We start from the raw sequence: 24,469 nt of genomic DNA on the forward strand, positions 1-24,469 counted from the left end.
GCATAAGTCATTTCACCTTCGTTCTGCCCTCGGGCCATCCTTGAGAGCATCTCTCTGCCCTTGAAAATGTGTTAACAGTCAATATCGGTCTGTTGCTACAGCGATAAATTACAGATCCAAATGTTCTCATTCGGACTGAGATTTCTGTGTCATTAATAATTTCCTGGACAAAATATTTGTTGAAGTGTTAAAAAGTTTAAAGTGAAGTTTTTGTTTGTTTTTTTACTTAGGAAAATCAGATTGAGGCTCAATAAGTCTTTCAGCCAGAGAGGTGATTTCAGTTGGCTTTCAATCTGATATGTGACCGCAGAGCCAAATAGGGGAGGCTTCAACCAGGCACCAGGAATATGGCAATTATCCTGATTACTGATGCTTCGAGGCTTCTCTGACCCCCAAATCCTTGCCCACATCCTTTCCTCTCTCCAACCCCCCCATTTTTTTTTTTTTTTTTGCTGAGACCTGTCACATTGCACAGGACCCATCAGCCAGGCAGAGAACAACCATATAACCATATATAATCCAACAGAAAACAAATACCCTCGATCAAACACAGCCCAGCCTTTAAAGCAGGCCTCTGAGCCCAGGTGCCAGGGTGCACTGAGGCCTTCAGAGAAGCCGTGGAGGCTGTGATTTAGCAGCCTCCCCCCACCCACTCACCCACCCAGAAAACCGTTCTATCCTCCTCTTTAACGCCAGCCAGCCAGTCCTAACCTTCAGTTTGTTTAAGCACTGCTGAACCCAGTTGGCCCCGGACAGGGGGAGGGTGGGCTTAGATAATGACATGCCATATGCCACTCTGCCTCTGCAGCTGAGTGAGCCGTGGCTGGATCAGCCCAGGCACAAATCTATTTGAAATTTAATTCTATTATCCTAATATGGGCTAAGCGTCCATTGTCCAAATCAGGAACAGAGGAATGGACCACAGTTCCAGGGATAAGATGCATCCCATCAATAGAAGCTCATTAACGTGTGTAAAGGACCAAGGGGACAGACAGTTTGGAGCCTGTACATAATGAACGGTGGCCACAAAGGCACAGAGTCACCTTACGCTAAATAAAACTGTTGTTTTTAACTTTGTATTTTTCTAAATGACAAATGATCGTATTCACGTGGATTTTGCTGTTCATTCGGCTGAAGTTGGCTTCAAATGGCCAGATTTCTCTCAGTATCTAAGAGGAAATCCTTTACTATTTGAAAGGTGTTTGATTTCAACCCTTTGACTGAATGAATACTCTCTGCTGGCTGTGTCCTGTAGCCAGACGTCACCCAATATTCCCATTAGTAGAGAGGCCTGGTGCCTCAGACCTCCACTGGTGGGAAAGGCCAGACACTAGAAGCTCCACTGCCTCAAGTGTCTCCTCTTCACTTCAACATCATGTGACAGGGTTTAATGCTTGGATGCCGAAGCCAAACGGAAGGGATTTTGGGAAGGGATGTATCTGTAAATCTGTCAAAATATTTCTACAAGACAGAAAATATGCTGGAATCAGACCACGGCTGGGGCATTAAGCTGTTGAAACAACATGAAAAATTTCACTGGAATGTTAAAGAGGCTTACTGTGCAAATTTAAGCCAAGGGGCTTGGTACTCTTTAGACTGGAATCTCTGTCAGCTTTCAGATACAGTGGCATGCCTACGAACACCATTACCTCAAAATTTAAGGCTCATCGTTAATAATTAAGGGAAAAGATCAAATCATAACGATGCTTCTTCTTTTAAATATCTGTCACATTTCAGTATTAACGGTTAATGTTTTCCAGCAGTGATGTCTGTTCTGTATCTTTGGATGGCCAAAGTGTAAACATTTAAAAGACGATCATCTAAATGCACTACTACTACTACGTTTATCATTACAGCACATTATCCGAGCGATGTCACACACCGTATTCCACTCTGGGTCTCACAGAGCTGCTGTAACAATATCCCAAGCTTCCCACTGCCTTTTAGAGGTCACATGTTAAAAAATAATCACAGACTTCAAAGCCGAAATGTGGCTTCTGAATAAATTTTTAAAGAAATTTATTTTACACCTCAAAACAAAAGATGGATAAGGATTAGGGATGTGGTACATTGGGAATGTATTGACAACTGTAGTTTACATTTTTTTTTGGTGTAAGCTCAGAGAAAAAAAATGTTAATACAGTCATAATAATTGCACTTCATAAATCTAGACTAATGCCAGTATTTCCCCACAACAAAGCTCTGGTTCTTTCTCCCTCTGCTGTTAATAAATTCAATTTACTACTCAAATTTGACTGACAAAAGAAATGCTAATTTAAGACCAGAGGACTGCTGCACTGATCCAATTTTTCTCTTTCACTTGAGTCCCACAAGGCAATAAAACATCGCAGTAATTTAAGTGCAGTACATTCAAGGGAATCTCACAGTCATAATAAATATTTCACTGCTCTGAATCATCAAGTTAAGACTGGCCTCGGCTAAACGCATCCCAACCAGGGGCTGAAATGGACAATGAAAAGCAGTGAGCTTTGAGTCTCATTTCATCTGATGCCAGAGGACAGGGCATGATTGTTTTCATTTGTTTTTGTTTGCAGGATTAGGGGTGAATAGCACCCCGAAGATATGATCTCCATTTGTTTCCACCACTTTCTCATGATGATAGCACCTGACAGATGAAGAGGCTGTAGTGCTGTAAATACAGTCATAAAGGAGTCACGTGAGAAAATGCTCTCTAGCTCCACTGAAAATCTAAAGCCTCCAAAAATAAAAATTAAATAAGAGGGGTTGGATTTGCAAACCATCTCCCGTACATTATGCAGATATAATGTTTATGGGACCGGTGACTCAGTCTTTCGGTCTTGGTGGTAAAAATCTTGTAATGACAGAATTTGAGAAGAAGAAAAAAAAAAGTCTGAGGATTTTGAAGAACACAAATTTAAAAAAGAAAAAGACAAAGCACGCACGCATGCACTCAGCCACATACACGCATTAACATACATGTAAGGTTATGCAGATAACCTCCCAGTCACATTCTTCATTGTAACAATTCTTTTTCTTGTAATGTTTTTTTTTTCTTTTTTGCAATGTTTTCTTTTTAAATAAGTATTTATTGTATTGTATGATTCCAGTGTTGGTTAGGAAAAAAAACAGCTCTCCAAACAGGTTCTTACAGAACCAAAGCAGCAACTATGCCTCACACCAGGACATAAGAAACTGCACGTCAGCCAGAGGAGAAATTATTAAGTCATCAAAACAAAAAGTGGAAAATCATAAAATTAAATTGAAAAAAAAAAGCATTTGAGACACTTTTCCCCATAGCAGCCAAATACATATAATATACCTACAAATATATCAAACAACAAAAAATAGGTTCAAGTTTTTCAAGTTTCTTAAATATATCATATCCAAACTACCCAATTCCAAACTTCAAAGTTAACAAAATTCAAGCAGTGCAATTTATGTATCAATTATTATAACAGCAATAATAACTAATATCGTACTAGCCTTTTAATTCAACCTTATGATCCTTGTACATAACACCCGAGTACAGCCTATAATCTTCTCACTTGTCAGTACATGTTTTGTTTTTTTGTCTTTTGTACGTGTTCACGTGTGTGTACTGTTACAGAGTTTGGATTTTGAGAGCAGCCCTAAATATTGGCCCTTTTGTGACCATTTCAGTGACAACCTACACAGTAGCTTCATCCTTAGTATTTAGAATGGGGATACAAGTGGCTTATGCACTTCATGTCAAGCTATGATTCTGGTCAAAACAGGTTCAGGCATGAGAAAAAAAAAAACAAGAAACAAAACAAAAACAGGAGACCAAAAAATATAATTAATTCAAAATCCTATTGGCAAACCACAAGCTGGAACATCAGGAGAATCATGAAATCCCTTTTCATTCCCACTGGCAATCACTACCACTTTTTGTATTTGGGATTTCCACAGCCTACCTTGAAACCACCAAACCTAGGGCCACACAGCACGACAACTGCTCTTCTCTAAGCACCCACACTAGTTAAAGCAGTGGCACTCGCATCAACCCCCTGCCCCCCCCCCCCCCCCCCCCAAAAAAAAACATCTGTTTTTTTTTTGTTTTTTTTTTAAACTTTGAGATTCTTCACAAATTCACAACTCTTGATTCGTTTCCTTTACTTCCCCCTCTATCTGTAAACAGGGAGGCGGATGTGTGCATGCTGGTGGTCTAAGAGACGTGGCACAGACACAGTCTCGTAGCCTTTGCCAAGCATCTGCTCCTTGATGCAGGGTGGGTGGATGTCGTTGATCAGGTACTCCAGAGACTGCAAGCTGCTGCTCAGCACAGACGTGTTGCACAAGCTTTTGCTGGGCAGGCTGCAACACAAACCTCCCCCGCTGTCTATAGCAGGGTGGTGATGGTGATAGTGGTGATGGTGGTGAGGGTAGCCCATCTCTCTGTGCCCTGTGGCCGGCCCTCCAGTGGAGGTGCCCAAAAGCTCCTGGGGATTGTAGCAGTCACTGTCAGGTGTCACCAGCACGCTGTTCCACGGCGGCGCAAAGTACTGACCCACTGAGAAGTTTCCGTGCATACCCACGCAGTTCAAAGGGGAAGAGCTGACTTTGTCCAGCCCGCCTCCTCCACTGGCACTGGCAGTCAGGTGGTAAGGTCTAGAAGAAGAGGAGGACACCTGGGCACCCATAATCCCTCCTCCTGGAACACAAGTTTCCGGGGACTTGCTGATGGCGCCCCCTCCTCCACTGCCTCCACTGTACATGCGGAGCACAGCCTGTTGCTGCTGCTGTTGCTGCTGATGTTGCTGCTGCTTCTGCCATAGTATGTAGTCCATACCATCTGTGTACACACCAGTCTTCATCGCCTCTGAGTTCTGAGCCGGCAGCCCCTGACCTGTATATACCATGTTAGCCTGGGGACCCATTCCTACCACATAGCCTCCACCGGAGGAGTTAGAAGAGACCCCCATGACAGCCGTGCCCTGCTTGGAAGGGCTGGAATTCGATGGTGCGGTGGCAGCCCCTTGACACACCTGCTGCAGAGCCTGGGCCTGGCAATGTTGGTTGATCTGATAGATGATGCTCTGAATGGAGGGAAGGTTGGATTGCGTGGGCAAGGCCAGGCCTCGGCCCCCCGTTACAGGGATCACTGAGCCAGCTACAGTGACATTTGGGGGCACTGACAGTCTGGGGCCTTCTGGAGGCTTTGAGGGCCCAGTGTGGTATACCATTTGGCCATGGCCACTGGCTAAAGTGCTACTACTAGGGGGCGGGTATGGGGCAACAGCTATGTGGGCTGGAGAGAGCTTAGTCCGTCTGCCTTCGGAGTTCTTGAGAACCCCTTTTGAAGAGACGAAGGTGGATGTTGACGATGATGACGATGACGAGGAGGAGGACTTAACAATAGCAAGGAGACCCTGGTAGCCCCCTGTGTGGAGGTGTGGGTAGGGACTATAGCGTTGGCCTGTGGTGTCATATCCATTTACAGTCCGGTTAAGGTGCTTGTGCTGGGGAACCCTGATGTTGGTGGGGAAGATCTTGATGGACAGCGGGCTGTTGGCTGTCTTCTGAGCATAGGCATCAAGTTCTGCCGCAGTGGGGTAGCGAGGGGAGTGTGTGGGCACTACTAGTTCACCTGCAAGACACAAAAAAGAAGAAAAAAAAGAATGACTGAAATGAACAAATGCCTGTAGAAGAAGTGAACAGCAGACCTGGGGTTTAATTACCAGAAATATCAAAGAGCCTGACAGCAATGGCATTCACAAAGCCGGGTCAATCAATTGTAATAACCACTATTCTCCTGGAATAGTAAGATCTGGCAGCAGCGCCACGGCTACATTGAAAGCAGGTTAAAAGATGTCATTGTGACACAAGAGCAGGCGAATAACACAAGATTACAAACAGCAGAAACACTTCAGAGCAAACCCACACAGAGTTTGAAAATTGTAAATGAGGGCTGGCATTCATTTGCGTTCTCTCTCTCGTCCTCCATCTGAGCTTTCCTTCCATCTCATTTTCTCACCCTCCTGTGGAAGTTCATCCCTAGACAAATGGATCTTTTTAAAAACTCATTCTGTCAAAGCCTGGTACCTTAGGCGCTGTTAAATCAGTGCATTGTGAAATTAATTCGGACTCTCTTTAGCATTGAATTGGGTTAGCCTTGGATACCAGGCAAGGAGGGATGAAGGGGAGGGGATAAAAGCTTGTTTAATTTCAGTGGCACATTTGAGATTTATAAGTGCTATCACTTACTGGGTCTTACCCTTGGCCACGGAATTTTCACATTTTTTATTCAGTCCAGGAGTACATGAGAGGCCCTAGCAAAAAACCTATTAAAAATCCATGGGGAATTAGTAGCCTGGTTAAGGTGAACTATATGAGAGCAGAGCCAAGTCCAGAATACTTGAGTGATGTTTTTTTTTTTTTTGCTGAAAGTATTTGTTAAAAAGGCAGAAAAACATAAACTCAGTGATTAAATAAATCAAACAATAGTTATACAAATGGTCTGCTCATACGTGACAATGAAATATTCCCAGTATGAGGTTAGAGAAGTAAAAAGCTGGCCTCCGTATCCTTGTAATATAAATTGATGTTACAAAAACTACACAAAAATGCTTGATTGAACAGAAAAAAAAGATAAATAGATGCCAGTATAGCAAATGTTTTCCTCTTACTTTACGTCCAAATTCTCTCTAAGGTTTGACCAGTGAAACCACTCATTTCAAAAATCAGTTGGACATTGGTGTTGAGTGAGACTGGCGATGGTCCTCGGTCGTTGAACCAAGGGTTGGTCATTGTGAACTGAGGTGGCAAACAGGAAAAAATGCAATTTCTAAAAACCCCACCATGTGTCATTGTTTGGGGGGGGGGAGCTGGGCACGGAGGTGAGGCACTGCAGTGAGATTGGATTTAAACAACATTATTCAGGCAATTTCATGGCTACTTAGCTCAGTGCAACAAAAAGGGTATGGGGGTGGGAAAAGAACTCAATTTACAAGCAATATATCAGCTGCCACAAATGACTTGCAACCCCTTCAAAAATGACTTTTTTATGCAAAAGCTAACAAAATGCACAAAAATTTAACTGCCATAACTGTGCCGTCAGCAAATGTCCTGGCGACCCAAGGCAGTCTGCAGGGTGCAGGCTGTGACTAGGACTCACTCCATTTGCTTTCCGATTGCAAAATCATTTTAAAGAGACTCCACAGCCAAGTAGTCACAATTCTCATTTCTTTGCTCCCATTACAGAAAGCATGGGGAGTTCATTTCAACAACCCTATGGGTCTCCAACTGTGAAAATGATTAAATCTACAAGATCCATATCATAAAAGAAATAAATTGGGAATTTAACAGCAGACTGGAGAAACTGTGAATATTCCAAGCCAAATTTAGTGCCTGAACTATTATACGCGTGTTGTTTCATCCGACAGGCAACATGCTTTCCAGATCAGAAACTCTACGGCATCAAATTAGGCTTTAAATTTTGTAAAAGAAAGAAAAAAAAAGTGCTGACATTAATTATTTAATTTTAATTTAGGATGTCATTCTAATGGGCTTGTCTGAGTATGCCAGGCTAGCCTATCTGAGATCTAACCAACCTTACTGAGGCAAAGCCCTGCTTCCCTGGTGACAGCAGTGCCATTTGCTTTGATGTTCTGACTTGCAGAGGGAAACTGACAGAAGACTTATTTGCTCAGAAGAAAAAAACATGCTCATTTCAAAGCACATTGCTGGTCCACATGCAAATGGAATGGCAGCATTTTTTCTGATCATCTTTACATGAGGGCAAAAAAACATCTTTGATCATCACATGGTCTAAATGAGGAAAGATACTTGGCTTTCAGGCATATCAAGGGCCTGTGCCCTGCCGCCCCTATAAGCCCCCAGCTGCAGTATGCCCATCATTCCACCTAATTACTGCCACATGAGGAAAAAAACTATAAAAACAGCCAGGAAATTCATTAAAGGGTGGCTAATTCTATTCCTTCTCACTGACTGAGCCCATATTTTCCATGCCTGAGCCTGCATTTCTTCTGAGAGAGAGAGAGGAGAAAGCCTTCTCCCTCCGTCTTTTCCCAGCTTGGCCCTTGTTTGTCAATAGGCAGAGCCTTTGGCACACCAACCTGGCATCAAAGGGTTTCACACTTCACAGGCCACAGGGATTAGAGGCCTTTCAGGCCTACAAAACCCATCTCAGCTCCACAAAGGCTTCCGGTTATTAGAACCCATGGGCATAAAGGAAGAAGAGGAGGAGGAGGAGGCAAATGAGCATCTGGATGCTTCTGATTCTGGCTTCCTCTTTAAAAAGTTCCACGGTAAAAATTTTATAGCAAAGTTGATTACAGTAGCCTAAGTATGGCCACAAACCAGAGCATATTTCACTCTCATATACACATTGTTATTCACACTGTGTGTTTGATGTGCGGGGTCTCTACATTTCTCTCCTCCAGAGCAGTAAGTCTATAAGTGAGGACATGGAGGTTAAAGGAGTGAGTCTCTTTTTAGGCTGGCGCTCTGTGACTTATTGGTTTAGGCTGCAGTAGATCATAGCAATGAGCAGCAGCATACAGATGGTACGGGCTGATAAACACCCTCTGAGGCCGCCAGTACTGCCTCCTTTGTGCGAGCCCTTACCTCCTCATAAGGTGGGAGGGGGGGTTTCCTGCACCTGTGCACACTCTCTAGCGTGGTCGTGCATGCAAACATCATGCAGAAAAACAGGAAAAAAAATGGGGGGAGGCACATTCGCATGCATACACACACCTGCATCGGCAGTTGTGTGTCTCATTTGCCATCAGTGGAGCATGTTGTTATCCTCTGCTCAGCGCTCTCTCATGAAATGTAGGGCAGGGACAACAACAGGTGCCTGTGCGGGCGACAGCCTGCAATGCCTCCTGGGCTAAATGCTTCACACTCGCTTCATTTCAACATGCGACAGCCTTGTAAGGATTAATTATTTCCCCTGGGGATGGAAGAATATGCTATTTCCCTTCCTGAGAGCAGGAGGCTATGTGCACTCACAAGCACATGAAATAGCTCACAGTAAATGAACAGCAAAACCTGGGCAAGCGCTGCTTTGAAAAGAAGTAAGAGCGGAAAAAAAACTTTCACATGAAAGGAATGTAAACAAACCAAGCATAGTGTGATTGAACTGCATTGGAGATTAGATAAAAGCTCAGGCAAACACATGCATTAGTACTGAGAGATCACGCGCCAGGGAGCGGAGATGGCAGGGAGGCAATTAATGGGCTGACCTTCGTCCTTAATCACCCAGTGCCTGGCACACAATGCCCATGTGTCAGAGCAGCACATCTCTAAATGCCACCCCTCATTAGCACGATGCACGCCGTGAGAGAGGGGCTATCTGTGCAGTGCTCCACTCTCCAGCGGTCAGACAGAGATAGCAAGGCAGGGATTGGATAACATGGCAGCACAGCACTGAACTGAGCTGCAATAGGCCATGATATGATCTAGAAATCCCATTTCACTTGGAGGATGGGCACTCTCCTTTCTCTCCATTTTTGATTGGCATGAAACTCCCCAAGCGCAACGTCCTTGGTGTACCCGGTGCTGTCACTGTGATTGCGTGTGTGCTTTTTGTGTGATTGCTCTGTGTGTGTGTGTCTGTGTGTGTCTGTGTGCATTTGGTGAAGGGGGTACCCAATTCTGAACACTCAATTAACACTCCTTTAATTAGCCAGCAGTACATTTTGAATTCTGATGAACTAATTTTCTTGGTGTGACGGTGGAAGAGGCGGCAGAGGGGGGGAGGCCTGGTAAAGATGAGGTCCACTGGGTACAAAACAGCAATAAAGAGGGAACTGGTTAGATTAGACTGTAAAAAATCCATTAAATTCTGTGCACTTCTTCCAAGTGAGAGGTCAAATTGTGTTGATCACAAGAAGCAAAGGCAGACAGAGAGAGTATGAGAGCATGGAGTTAGGTGAGGTGGAAAGAGGAGGGGTAGCAGGGGAGAGGAGCAAAAAAAAGGAGAGGAGATAGGGAGTCAGAGGCTGTGTGAGAGTGCAGCACCAAATCCAGAGGACCACGAGAATGCTTTGCATTTTAATTAGAGGTTTAAATGAATAAGCGGAGGAAAAAGTCTGAGAGAACTGCCTGAAATGCCCTTGCTCCCATTTATTAGTGTTCCAAGTGTTCTAAAATTATGAGCAGGTTGGAGAAGTTTCTTCTTATTAGCGGAGAAAACGCTCCAAAACATCAAAAAGCCCTCAGCATTTCCTCACTCACTCCTGCAAAGTCTACGTCCCTACTTACCACACACTTTGATCCCCTCTGACCATGCACACTGGTGAGCAGGGGAGAAGAGCGCTTGTTTAGATGAAGGAAGAGGATCATTTGGTTGAACTGCAATTAGGTTTTCACAGAACAACGAGTGTGTAATACACTCAGACTACGGCCAAACAAACAGAGCAGCCTGTGATGAGGTTAGGGCAAACTACAGGAACAGAGATGACCAGGAAGATGAAAGAAAGCGAGAGGTCAGTCTTAGTTCAGCACCCGCTACTTTCGCTGGGAACCATTTCCCCTCATAATGACAGTCCACATTAAGCAAAAGCACGTCCTCGAAATACTCAGCATATATATCGTAAACCTATATGCACTCATGTGTGCTGGGCCTCTTTTCTACGCCTTTGCTTTTCATTTATCAGGGTTCTTTTTGAGGACTGGGCTGGCGGGATGCTCCTTTTCCACACTCTCGCAGCCCATTCCTGCACTAATGTACAGTCAGCCATTAATCTCACTGTAATAAATTTATTCAAATTAATAATTCATGGCAATTCAAATCCTTCACATCACAATCTCCCAGCTCGGAAAAGGTTTGACCTGTCAAGCACGGGGCAGGCTGAACAGCATTGTCCCTTGAAGGAACCCTTGACCTGTGGCTATTGTTTATCTCTTAGCAGATAGAATCAGCGTCCCTTAACTTGCTGTAAAAGGATGGGCAGGCAGGGGAAAGCCAGAGGCAGCTTCACGTCCTGAACAATACCTGCCTTGTGCTAATGGAGGTGTCATCTGGCACAAGGCTGATTAGTCAGCGATTACAGCCAGGCCTCAATTGCCGTGACAACTGCTGCAAACACAATGGGCCCTGATAGAGCCAGCTGTTTGGTCCTCTGCAATTAACCCTGCATCCCACTCGTCTCCGGCAGAGCGCTGCCTCTAATTGACTATCGGGCACACAAAGCAGGGGCTTTCGTCCAGACCCCCTGGACATAGACCCCCGCCCCTCTGCCGAGGTAGAGATGATAATAATAGAGGCGTCCTGTGGACTCAGCCGCCAGTCAATCAAAGCCTCGGTGCCCCACAGGAGCTTCCTGAGGAGACGGAGAGAGCAGAGGAAGCTCATGTATGAGCCACTGATCAACAGGGTAGAGCAGCCTTGCAGGGGGGCAGACATGTTGAATATGCCCTCAACCAAAGTACTAATCAATTCAAGTGCACGTGAGGGGAAAGGAAACCCTGCTGCTTGCTTGATATCAAAAAAGCTTTTTTTTTTTTTTTTTACAAGCACTCATCTCTCTCTGTTCATCTCAAGGTTGATTTTCTGTGCAACAACACAGGGAAGGAAAAAAAAATCCAGGCAATTATTTGTCAGGCCTCTGCTATCTATAATTGCAAAGATAAAAATCAATCACTGCAATGATTTCTCAGAGGATAGAGCTGTCTGAATTCAGCAGCTGCTTGTGTCATCACAATCATCAAACAAATGCATATTGTGAGGCAGTGGAAACAAAAATGTGCTCACCAGACAACTCTTTTCTAAATACTTCATGACTTATTGATTGGATTTTTTTTAAATACAACTTTGTTGAATCAAAACCGGTTTATTTAACGCAGCTTTTTGTTTCCAGTTGCCGTCACTTTATCAAACATCGCACACAAACTTACAAGAAAATTATTTCTCTAATCAAATTAATTGCTATGTAAATAAAAGCAGTAGCTGGACAAGATATTTCAACAGGGGATACCATACTGCACTGCATATTGGGCTTTTAACCTGCCAACATGTTTCACAAATAGCAAAGCGGATAATGAGAATGTTAAAGCAATCTGCACACTGATCCTTCACAGGCACGCAGGCATGGCACCATGTCAAAAATGGATTTAATTGTTAAAATAGATTTAAGCAAAACTTGGACAAAACTCCCACATTTAATCTTTCATTTCATTAAAGACAATCTCATCCAAGATTTAATCTATCCATTTTCCACACAAGCAGATGGAAGAAATACCAAACAGAAAGACTAATCTGGGCTTCCTCCTCACTGCAGCATGAGGTCATTTGGTTAGCCTGCAGTGAAGCGGCACACTTGTGCGGTAAATACAGTACGAAGATACAGAGATGGGGTCCACAGGTACTGGATAACAGTGCAAATGAGCAGCAGAAAAACAGAAATGTTTTTCACTTTCTGTTCCGAGTGTCTGCATGTTATTACACGTCTTTTAATGTTTTACATATGCGGCTAACGTGTCCAAATCAAAACTGCTAATTGGATTTCTATTATAAAGGTTTCTACCAAAGAAATGTGAAATATTATACCATCAGGACACTGTCGTGTTTACATTTTCTCATTAGAATTTATCTCCAAAGCCAGATGTTACTGAATCAGCTATGAAAATTAATTAGCTGGTTTGATGTGGCAGCCTCATGCTCCTTCTAGACAGACCTGGCTTTTATGGGCTGTAGGGGAAATTACTGAGAACTGATTGATCCTGAAGGACTCCTCTGTACACATGGCCTGCCAGCCAGACACACACACACACACACACACACACACACACACACACACACACACACACACACAGATCCCACTAACAACTAATTCTAATATTTTACCCTCCCGATGAAACTGATGTTTTTTCTCTTTAATAACATCAATAGCAATTAATCAATAAAATCCATAAATCAGAATTAGCTGCAAGCTAATTGATTTCTTATTAAAAACCATGAAACAGGTGAACAAACATAATTTAGTCTGAAAAAAGGACAACTCTCAGCCTGAGTGTGTTGACCTCTAAAACCCACCACTCTCTGAAATAATAGTGTTGCCCTCTGACCCATAAAAAAACATTGACTCTCCCTCTGCATGTCTTTGGATCTTTTTTTCACCGCTTTCTCTTGTTTTTCCCCATCCTTTTCATTTCTTTGTGCTCCTCTCACGCTTCATCCCCCTCTCTGTCTTTTCATCCTCCTCTCCGTCTCTTCTGTCTCCCTCTCTGAGTAAGTGAGTTTCATCTGGGGTGCTTGCCGGGCGAAATCACCTCAGGGCGAACACTTTATTATCTGTAGTCAAAGCGTCACCACAAATACCATTCTACACACACAAGTGTCACTTTCCATTTGTCTGCACTCTGGCTGCATTAGCAGAGCCTTGCCAGCCCAGAGCCTCATCTCAAACGCACCCAGCAGAAGAAAACTAACAGCGTGGGAAAGCACTTGCCCTGCATTCCTGCCCCATTAACACCACTGGCAGCACCAGAGCAGACCTGCTGCCTCTCAAAGGAATTAAGACATTATTATCAACACTGACCTTTCTGAAATATCTTACAATATGACAAGCTATTTAGGCAGGAACCTTAGAGTCTAGGGTAAGATATCTTAATGTGCATGAAAGGGAACTAAGCAGATGAGCCTCCCTTTAATTCAGGAGATCACTGCGCATGTTAATTACTAATGATCTAGCTGAGAGTCTGGTCAACACAACACCAGTGGGTAGTTTAGTCCTCTTTGAGCCGCAAAGGAATGCAGGCCGGCAGCAGCCGTGTCAGGCCTTTTGTAGGACACCCGTGCACCAAACAAACAGAAAAACTGGGGCAACATGTTTACCTCACACTACACGCTGAATTTCATAAACAACAACAAAAAAAATTAATAATAAAAAAAAAAAACCACCCAAACAAAAAGAACAAGCTCCGTGTTTGTTCCCATGACAGCCAACACCAAAAAAAAAAAAAAAAAAAAGGTATTTCAATGGAAAAATAACCGTCCTGAATATTTCACACTGTGAAGAGAGCTGCTCACAGCCACAGCGTCATTTCAGGCACAAGTTTCACCAGGCTTTTTCCATTTGCAATAATTTATGGGGCTGGATGGGCAACATAATAGATTAATGGAAAAAAATAACTATATTCATTGCAAAAATTGCTTTCTGTTTAATAATCAAGGCCTGCCAAAGGGCTTAGTTGAGTGCACGGTTCTGTATAGAAGCAGGTTCTGTGATGAGCCCGCCCTCAGGCCTGCCTGGGCCACCCTCATTGTGCATACAGCATGGTCTAGAAAGCAGAGCTTTATCAGCAAATACCCCGAGTCAGCACAAGCAGCGGGGTGGTTATGTGCTGCGACTGGCACACCAGCCGATATTGTCATGTGCGATTAGGCCTGTGCTCATGAGCCTGTGAACTCATTCCTATGGCATCAAAGTCAACTCCACCTCCTACTCTCCTCCATTTACATCCATTCCTCTCTGCTGCCCTCTCCTCCTTCCTTCCCCAGGTTCTTCCCATTTTACATTCAGCCCTGCCGCTTCACAGTGTACCTTCAGTGAACCTTGTGAAAAGCTGTGCTCTGCTGAAAACAGATAGAGAGGGAAAATAAAACAGCAGGTCAAACTGGTTTGATTTCCAAAACAAATCTCGACAGCTTAATTAACTCCATCCAAAAGGGTCATCCACAAGTTAGAGCCAGCCAGCGCAACAAAGGAGCAGACGGCTCCAGTTGTTTTGTTTTGTCTTGGTACACCTCTCCAGATGACAAGGCTGATAGAGAGGAACAAAGCACAGCTCACGGAAGACAGAAAGACAAACTATGAGGTCCGTTATGGGGAGACATCAGGAAGAGGAAACAGAGATTAAACCATTCAGCGATGAGCCAGAGAGCACTGCGGGACACAGAGGCAAGAAAAAAACCCCAACAAGCTAAAAACCTGACCTGAAAGATTTATGTCAGGCCCTCCTTGTTCTGTCTTTAAGAGAATATGCCACGCTGTGACACCATTTTCTCAAAGGGCTACATGTACAGCAAAGAGCCAGCAGCATTCAGAGTCATGCACAAACACAAATGGACACAGCAACAACACACACACACAGTTTTGGAGTAAAAAAAAAGAAAAAACCCAGAGGTAAAGATCGTAAGCACATAAGCACAAGAAAAGGAACCAGTGCACAGAGCAGAGGAGACGGGGAGGTAAGGTAGAGAGAGCGGGAGAGAGATGGAGAGATGAAGGAAGGCTGGAGGGGCCTGGGCAGGCCTGTCAGACTGGAGGAAGTGCTGGTGCGCAGGCCTGCAGGTAAATGGAAGAAGAAAGGTGCCTGCAGGCTGCCTGAGGCAAGCCTGGGCCCTTCTGTTCTATCATTTAGGAGACAAGTCCTCCACTGATTCCCAATTAATATTTAACACTGCACAGACAACAAGGCAGTACACATGCCGAGGAGAGGAGAGGAGAGGAGAGGAGAGGAGAGGAGAGGAGAAGCGAGGAGAGGAGAGGAGAGGAGCGGAGAGGAGAGGAGAAGCGAGGAGAGGAGAGGAGAGGAGAGGACCATTGAAAGGACATGCATAAATGAGAACGTTGTCAAAAAGATTAATCAAAATTTGGAAAAGATTTAATGTCAGTGGAGTTTTTGAAGGAAGGATTTAATAGATCCAATGTTCTATAATGTTAACCATTGCTTAAAGCTGAATGTTTTAATGTTTATTTTTCATCAATAAGGCTCCATCTTATCCAACTATGGGACTGTGGTCAAACTTAAAAACTTGTTTTAAGTATTAAAGTTCAGTTCAACTGAATTCAGTATGCTTTATTGGCATGAATGATGCACAACTGTGTCAAGGAACCCCGTCACCAAAGCGACAAAATTAGGTTATATAGTTTATGTGGTAAGTTAGATCGATGACACCTTAAAGTTAACAGAGAAAATGAGATACAAGTGCATTACAAGAACATTGTGAGTAGATCGTCACCCACTATCTTGCTGGCGAGATTCACCAAGCAGTCTGAGTGCAAGTGAAAGCACCATTAGATTATGTAACAGGTAGTGTAGAAGCAACATACTGACTGCTGTATGGTCTTCGCAGACCCATGGCTCTTATTCATTATTATTTGATAGATTCATTTTTATTGTATAAAAAGAACTGACTATAGGCCAGTACAAACTATTACTGATATCAAATTTGAGTTGTATTCTCGCAAGTAAATGTTTTGTTTCTTACTCAATGCACTCCTCTAAATGAAACCTGTATATTTGTATCACTGCCACCATCTGGTCACTGCCATGATCAATTTCCTGAGAAGCCACTTTCATTTGAAGGCCAATCTGACAATCTGAGTTTGCAGATTGTCCTTTGAATTGTGATTGGTTAGGGGAAAACTGATTCTTGGGGATAGTCTCTAAAGTCTTTAAGGAACCATGGAAGAGGGTTGTAGCAAGAGGTCTAGGGTAAAACGTTAGGGTCAAACCATGGCCTCAAATCTTTAACTATGTAAGTAAATATTCAAATATGAACATCCTAAAATGACAAAAATGGCCTTCATTAGAATGAGCAAACAGCAGACTGCAGTTAAATGTCCCAGTGGAGCAATGATTTGATTATAGTGCTGTGGTCAGTTTGCACTCCCATGCTCTCTCTGCCAAAACCTCTGCACTGCTTAGGCAGAAAGAAAAACCAAAGGCAGAAGTGGTATTAAAAGGTCATTGGTTCAAACCAAAACTACACACTGCTACTGGCTCTCTAACTTCAAATTGTTCACACATGACTTCTTGTGCATTTTCTAATCATGTTTACACCCTTCAAAGAACTCGTGCGACAACATACTGATCAATAAGTACTCTGTGAATCTCAATAATAGCTATGAGGTTAAAATGCGTTGGCTAATTCACTTAAAACTAAATGCTGCTGAATCCTCCAAAGAGGACTACTTTTATGCTAAATATTGCCAGTTTAGTAGAATTTAAGAGGGTAAATAATAATATCTTGATTTAAACTTTCAAATCTGCTGTAGTATTTTCATTTGGATGAAGCGACTAGACAGAAATAGAGCAATTAATGGCTTGAAGTCTGGTTAAAAAAACTTTTCTTCCAGCTCGCACACTTTTACAGTCCAATTACTGGACCAAAATTCCATTTTTATTTTAAGTTTTGTTAAGACGTGCATGCTCAAAAACTAAATATCCTGCCAGGAGTGTGCCAAACCTCCTGAACGCCTCTCACAGCCAGGCTGTGCTGGGTTTAGCTCTATGAAGACACGATCATTTCCTGTGGGACAGCTAGAGACTGCAGACACTCTCTGTACCCTCGATCAGATCCTCCAACCCACCCCCACTTCCTGGCAGGCGAAGATAGAGGGTGTCGATGCCTTGCACCTGGGATGCCCAAATGCCAGCTCGGAGGCTTTGGAACAAGGAACCTGTTTTTGAACCCAAGTCCTGCTGCGACCAAAACTACACCAGAGTCCCTTTTCCTCAAGCTCACCTCTCAAGGCAATAAGATTGCTTCACCCCCTGTGTTCACAGCAGAAGGCAGAGGGCAGAGGGAAGGCATGGCTCTGCTGGATGCCACCATCCGGAAATGATTCTCTGTGTGCCAGCAATCAGATGCCAACACGACAGAAGAGGCTGTGGTGTGCATGAGGTAAGATATGTACAACTAATATCATATGGCCGTCTCTCTGAAATAAACTGCGACTCAAAATTCTCCGCTTTTCACAATCTAGCAATATTACAGAAGTGCAAATTACACAATCAGTGCAGCTATGCAAAGCCAGCGATTCCTCAAAATGAAACTGCATAAATAGGAATCGAGGATGAGTTATGGAGGAAGACGTGGATAGCTGTCAATCACCTTGCACTGTAAAAAACACCTCGTGACCTCTGCTTCCTTGCTGCAGACAGTGGAATAATGACAGTCTCTGTGGACCCTCTGTGGAATTCCAAATGGGAGTTAGAAATGAGGTAGTTCAATCAGCGGGAAAAGGTCAAGTGCATGCAGATTTGCTCTCCCTTGCTGCCTCCATTCCTTTTTTCCCAGTTTCGCTTTACACCCTCCAGCCCCGCCACCTCCAGGGTACTGAGGCAATCAGGGTAAAGGCTGTTATTTCTGCTGCCGCAAGTGACCACGTTTAAATATTCAACTAAAAAAAGTCCCTTCCCTCCCCTTTCTTACCAGCTCCCCCTTTTCCCCCTTGGATAGTAGTTGTTGAAGTATTGTGGTGCAATTTGATACGGCCAGCTAATTCCACTGTTATGTCTCGTACTGCCTCAGACAAGTGTGGAGGAGAGGTGGCAGCAGGTCATTACCTGAGCATATTTCCCTCCCAATGGCAGTGTGGCTTAGGAAGAGAAGCAGCTAAAAGCAAAGAAAACTAATGGCTTTGGCAGCTCTGCCTGCAAAAGCATGGGGCTATTAGGAAAACTACAATCCCCAGGTGTACCTCTATGTCATGTCCTAAGGCTGTATGTGACAAGGCCAGGTTGTCTCTGTCGATCAAGCTGGAAGAGGGCCGAACCTGGCCTGACATAGCATGAACCTGGGATACCAAGCCTTCTGGGAATTTTTCATCTACACCTGGCTGATTGGCACCCCCGGGCCTCCCGGGTGGTGTCACACAGGGTTATGGTTGCAGGTGTGCTTGTGTAAATGTGTGTGTACACATCTCTGCTACAAGAAAAAATCTGGGCTGTACAACAGTTGATTGAAGAGTGGCTTTAGCTTTAAATAATCATTTTAAAAAAGTAGCTTTATGTGTTTGACATAAGTAGAATTGCGTTCATCTTTAAAGGAAAATCATTTTTGTTTTAATTAGGCTTAGGTGCAGTGACACCAAAAGTAATTATAAATCACCATTGTGTGCTCATGAGTTGCAATCAGGCCCTGTTGAGGTTAGAGACACAAGGGAACACCCAGGTTTAGCCCAAAGTCTGATCCAATCATTGGACAAATATGGGAGTGGCAGTAAGCTGTTTTGTTAACAAGGGTACTGTAGTATTGACAGCATGCCTGGACAAAATGTGCAAATATGCACACCCATTTTGACAACTGCATCATTACAAAATGTCATGCTGGCACAAACGCAACTGCTAAGGAATGAATAAACAAATTAAAACCTGCTGAAATTTGAAAAGATATTATTTTGGAAAATAGCCAGCAGAAATACCCCCATCAACCACTCAAGTGAAGGATTCTGGACCTGTTATTCTCTAGCTGACATGCGACAGAGTAATTGCTGTCTGGGCAAGAGGGGAGGCAGGGTAGTGGTGGGGGCTGCTGGGCCTCCTGTCCAGCCATCTCAGTGTTCACTGGACTGGTCCGCCTCCCGTTCCCCTGCGAGAGCGGGGCTTTAACGCTCACCCGTGTTCCCTGGACCTTCTTCCGGACCACATCGAAGGACCATGACGAGGATGATCAAGGAAAGGGATGGGTGGAGAGGGAGGTCACCACCGGCTGAGGGTGGCCAGGGTCAGTGGCATCCATTCACCCCTCTCCCCCTGCAGGGCCTTTCTCTCTCATCTGCCTGGATGGGTGCCCTCTCTGTGGGGCACAACACGATGAGAGGTCCTGGCTCCGCTGCCGTCTCTGCCTTTCATGTCTCCATATAGGGCAGTGGTAGATAGACGTGGAGGGGGAGGACGAAGGAGGGGGCAAGCCACAAATGTCACCCATAAGGGGGGATTTAATTAAAAATGACAGGGGCTGGCGCTGGAGAGTGCAGCCACATATGTGCGGAATTTGGGTGCAGTGAAAGCAAGTGCCTATGATTTATAATTCAAGTAATGCTCCGCACTCCTTTTAATTCTATGGCCAAAGAAAAAAACTATCAAAAGGCTGCCCTGTGAGGCTAATCCAATATGATATTTTTAAGGGCAGGCGGTCAATAGCTTTTTGAAAAGCCAGCTTCTCTGTCTCCCTTTCTGCTTCTCTCTCTCTCGCTTCTCTACTTGTCTGTCTTTCCCCGTCTCTCTCTCTGCTCCTGCCTCCTTTCTCTCCCCGCTCTACAGTACCTCACCCCACCCTCCTGAGCACAGACACAGAGCGGGCTGTGATAATGGAAACATCCCGCTCTCCGCCTCCTGTTTCTCCTGCTAAGCTCTGTGCGCTTGGGGGAAATTGATTGTCTGGCGAGCCGATCTGAACGCTTCCAGCTGATGGTAGAGCCAGTTAAGTCCTTTTTTATTGAGGGTATGAGGGATTTTTAATGGGATTCAATGGGAGTCGCATCAATGAACTGTGCAGCCACTCGGCATCTGCATGCAGGGGCTTTTTCTAAAACCCTCCTCGCCCTCTTATCCCAATGCTCTGCCACCCCACCTCCACTTTCTCTGACACACACACATACATACACATGCAGACAGGTTTTTGTGTAAAGGAAAGCAGATGCAAATGACAGAGCTCACCTCTACCTTCGCTGCCATGTAATCCCCCTCCTGCACTTTTACTTACTGTCCATTTCAAGGGTGTATTCTTATATTCAGCTTCTTGTTGAGAGCCCTGTCATTTTACCCACAAACCCTTTCCATTCTGGCACAAACTTGGCCATGACCAATCAGTCATGGGACCTGCTCAGCATGGTGACCTGAGTGTGCCCACTTCTGCAGCCACAACTTACTGTCTGCTTTTCTGCAGCCTTTCTAGGCCCGGACAAACAATTGCCTTATTGAGGCCAAGTGGTGCACGATGGTGGAAATCCAACACTTGCCTCCCCCTCCCTCCAGTCCAAGGACAGAAAGGAGGTTATTATGTTCAAACATCCTCATTATGAACCTCAAGTCAGTCACTGCGGTAGTCCTTCAATCAAAGGGTTTAACAGGTGGAGAAGGAGAGGGAGTGACAGGGAGAGTTAGACACAGAGGGTCAGCGAGAGGGAGGGCAAAGGGAAAGCTGGAGACTGTTCTTTTTCTCTATTGATTTGAGTCCTGACTCCCACTGGCTGCTCTTCAATAAAGGACCTTGAGAGGAAGTGGGCTAATCCTGCAAAATTGGAAGTAGGGAATCGATTAAGAAGACTGCTGAAGACTCCTTCCATTTCTCTCCCTTCCTCTTCATCTTTACCTTCACTAATTTTATTTTCACAATTTCTCCTTCCCCCTCCCCCTTTCACTGTGCCTCTTTCTCTAAAACCTCATTAGCGATTTGTGGTTGGTTCACTAATCTAAAGAGCTAACCCTTCCAAATGCACCCAAGGCTTTGTTTATCTCTCTGTTCCTCCCTGTTTCACGCACACCTATACACCTCCATATCCCCACAGACTAGAAAAAACAACAAAAAAAGGAGTACATATATTATACAGTCACCTTTTTGTTTATGATTCTTCTCTCCTCTGCATAAGGAATTTGGAAAGTGATGTTGAGCTGAAGAGTAGCTAATTGGACAGTGAGGAGCTGAAAAAGAATTTGGGCAGTGCTTCATTACTTAGCCAATCAAGAGTTTCAAGCCTTTCACAGGGCTAGTTAAAGGCTTGATACAATGCTCCTCTGATGAAGAAGCCCAGATCCTTCTATTTCCACTAAGCCTTTGTAAGCTTGGGTAAAAACTGCAAGGTTAGTACTCCCCTGCTCTCCATCCGCCAGCCCTTTTAATCAGCTTGAGGTAGCTCGTAGCCCTGCCATGTAAACAAAGGCCAATAAAGAGTCTAGGAGTGTTAAATAAGCAGGAAAGACCTTTCCTCCACTTGTCAGACAAAAAAGGCTTATCCAAAGCTTCAGCAAAGTTAACGAGAAGTTCACCTTCCAGAGGCCTGACCGCTGCAGCTCTCTCTAATCCCAAACTGGTTAGAGCTAGTTTCGCCAGCACTCTTAGCGGTTTTCAGCCCTGGCTCATCTCTGTCCCTTTACACCATTTTGTGGGTGGACAGAGGGTGGTGCTCGGGAGCAAACAGAGCAGCTGTCACACTTTACATGCGGCCGGCACAACCAGGACCAGACACTGTAAATGTTTACAGACCCCCAGGGTCACCCAGGGCCACTGAGGCACGTTAAACACTGTCTGTTCAGCCCTGTTGCCACGACTGCACAATCAGCACTGCTAAACAGCCTCCCTCACAATGAGTAGCCAAACAACATAGCATTCCAAGGTCTAAGTGCAAAGTGAATGAAAGTGTTTAGAATTCCTCAGAGTATTGAGAGAAAATAGTGCCAACAACAGAAACTGAAAAGTCTATTTTTCGTAACTTCTCAGTTAGGGTTAACAACAAGTTTCTGTCCTTCAGCATGAAGTTCAAACACAAACGTCGTTCTCATTCCACTGCTTCAAGCAAGAACTCCTGACCTCCATCACACCCTCTCTTTGTTAACTTACATTTCCGTCCAAGGGCTTGTGGTGGCTCCAGGGTCTTGCTGGCACACACTGGGTGCTGGGGTTGAGGGTTTTGCCTCCTCTGCAAACAGGCCAGCATGGCGAGGTGGGCACAGTACAACAGCCGGGGGAGTTCTGCGGCCAACCTAGAGTAGAAAAGGAGCAAGAGAAAGAGAGGAACACTGCAGTGAATTAAGCAGGATGATTCGAGGTCAGAGCTCCATGGCCGTGTCTCGTAAGGCTGCAGGAACTCACTCTGGGCTAAATGGGCTAGGTTTCTCACTCACGATTTAATTGGTAAAGCATGCCTACGGCTGCCTGCCCCTCAGCTGTGTGTTGAATGATAAACACACACCTGCATCGGGGCACCACACTTGACACGAGTTCAGAGCACAGTCCAGGCCAGTCACTCTGCAGCTTCAAACAGCACATCCACAAAGCCATTCAACCGCATCTCCTGTCCATGAAACCATCGTCAAAACAAACACACGGGCTCACACACAACGTAGCAATACTCAGGCACACTGAGACACATTCTTTCCAGGCCAGTGTGTACGTGGTGATTGATGGCGTTATCTATGGACAGCTAAAAAAAAAAAAAAAAAAATGGGAATGCTGAGAAAACAGCAGTCTGCCTGCAACAACTTAACATGCAACAGCTCTGGGGGACTGTCAGGAAAGGCCTGGGGGGAACTGAGTGGTATCTGCATGTATGTGTAGCCGTGTGTTGAACCGTATGGTTGCATGTGTGTGTGTGAGCAAATGCGATGGGCTGGGAGGGGGAGACTGCCAACCGTACATCAGGGCTAGTGACGGCACTAATCAATCTCCCTCTAGGCTATAAATCTCCAGCTCTACACTTCCATTTTTCCCCCACAGCCACCTTCACTCAGGAACAGGGAAGCAGTTGCTGCTAGTTTCTTCTGAAAAAGCCCATCCTAGTCCTAGTGGAAAGAACAGGATACAGTTTTACATATATTATGCAGATACAGGTTATCATTCATTAGAAACTTATGAGTGTCACATAGCACAATGATGACTGATTACTTCTACTGGTTTTATAGGCCAGATGAAAACAGCTAAAGCAAACCGCTGAGGTTCCAGAAGTGTTTTTATATGATAAGGATCGAGATTCACTTCACCATTGTTTACTCAGCGGATACCGTTCATTTCCTGGAACCACACGCTCTCGCTGTATTGAACACTTTTGGAGCCCAGTCTCACCTACAATGGATAATGGCTGCGTCTATAAAAAGGATTGTGGCCTTAATCTTAGCTCAGCCTGTGTTTGAATGTCTTGTCCAAAATGCATCAATATGAAACACTATTGTTTCCATCTGGGCTGGTCTCCTCCCATATTAAAACAAAGAACAGAGGCAAATATTTCATCTATGCTGTCAGCGCCAGCGTCTCCCGCCATGATGCGTGGCAGATTATTGAAAAATGATTTCTCATGCGCCTGTCACAGGCTTGTCCCCTGTTATTTATTTTCTCAGTGAATCACTAAATGAACATTTAGCCACCTGCCATCAGTCCATTACTTAGTTTTATAGATTATCATTTTAATATGAAAGAATGCAATTACAATGATTACAAGATAAATTAATGGCAGCAACGCGCCGGCTCCTGTCTCATTCATTTAAAGAATAAAGCAAAGCACAGACCAGCAGTGAAAATCGTCAAAATATTAAACCAGTCATTGAAGAATCCAAACAAATCAAGCTTGTAAATGACCAAATGTTCCTGTAATATTTGACCAAAGTGAAAAACCATCATCTAAAGCAGGCTACGTTATGACTTACAAACACTTACACAGTAAATTTTGTAACTTTTATTGAATATCTGTGACAATGACTTCCAAATGCATAAATACAAATTTGTGCTACGTGATCTGGCCTTAAAACAGAACATCCCCGGCACAGTTTAGGTGAAAAAGAGGAAAATTATAGACAAAATCCTTCCTCTGAGTTTGGCAGTAATTAACTTTCGATTTGTATTTACAGGTGTATTTGTATAAACTTGTGAAATCCCCCACATATATTTTACCTTTTAAAAAAAGGAAATTTAAGAAGTGCATCCAAATGTTCTACAGCCATTTAGCTTTTCGAATGATTCAAGCAAAATTTGATTAGAAGTGTGAGGGTGGAAAATGCAGAAAGGAACTACGATACGCAAACACATCTAGCTGCCTGTAATTAACACTGAATGACT

General features: G+C 44.2%; 1 protein-coding gene across 1 annotated transcript in view; it reads right to left on the bottom strand.

The window, feature by feature from the left end:
- Positions 1-2,002: 2,002 nt before the first annotated feature.
- The window catches only part of fam222aa (family with sequence similarity 222 member Aa), a 48,676-nt gene continuing 26,209 nt past the window's right edge, over positions 2,003-24,469 (bottom strand). The window contains exons 2-3 of the mRNA XM_085180913.1: positions 22,262-22,404; positions 2,003-5,590 (exon numbers count right to left, since the gene is read on the bottom strand). Of these exons, the coding sequence (XP_085037039.1) occupies positions 4,128-5,590; positions 22,262-22,358 (1,560 nt within the window). The 5' untranslated portion in view covers positions 22,359-22,404 and the 3' untranslated portion in view covers positions 2,003-4,127. The remainder of the gene's footprint in view (positions 5,591-22,261; positions 22,405-24,469) is intronic.

This window comes from Neolamprologus multifasciatus, chromosome 12 (assembly GCF_963576455.1).
Source record: "Neolamprologus multifasciatus chromosome 12, fNeoMul1.2, whole genome shotgun sequence".
In the NCBI taxonomy this organism is placed as follows: Eukaryota; Metazoa; Chordata; class Actinopteri; order Cichliformes; family Cichlidae; genus Neolamprologus; species Neolamprologus multifasciatus.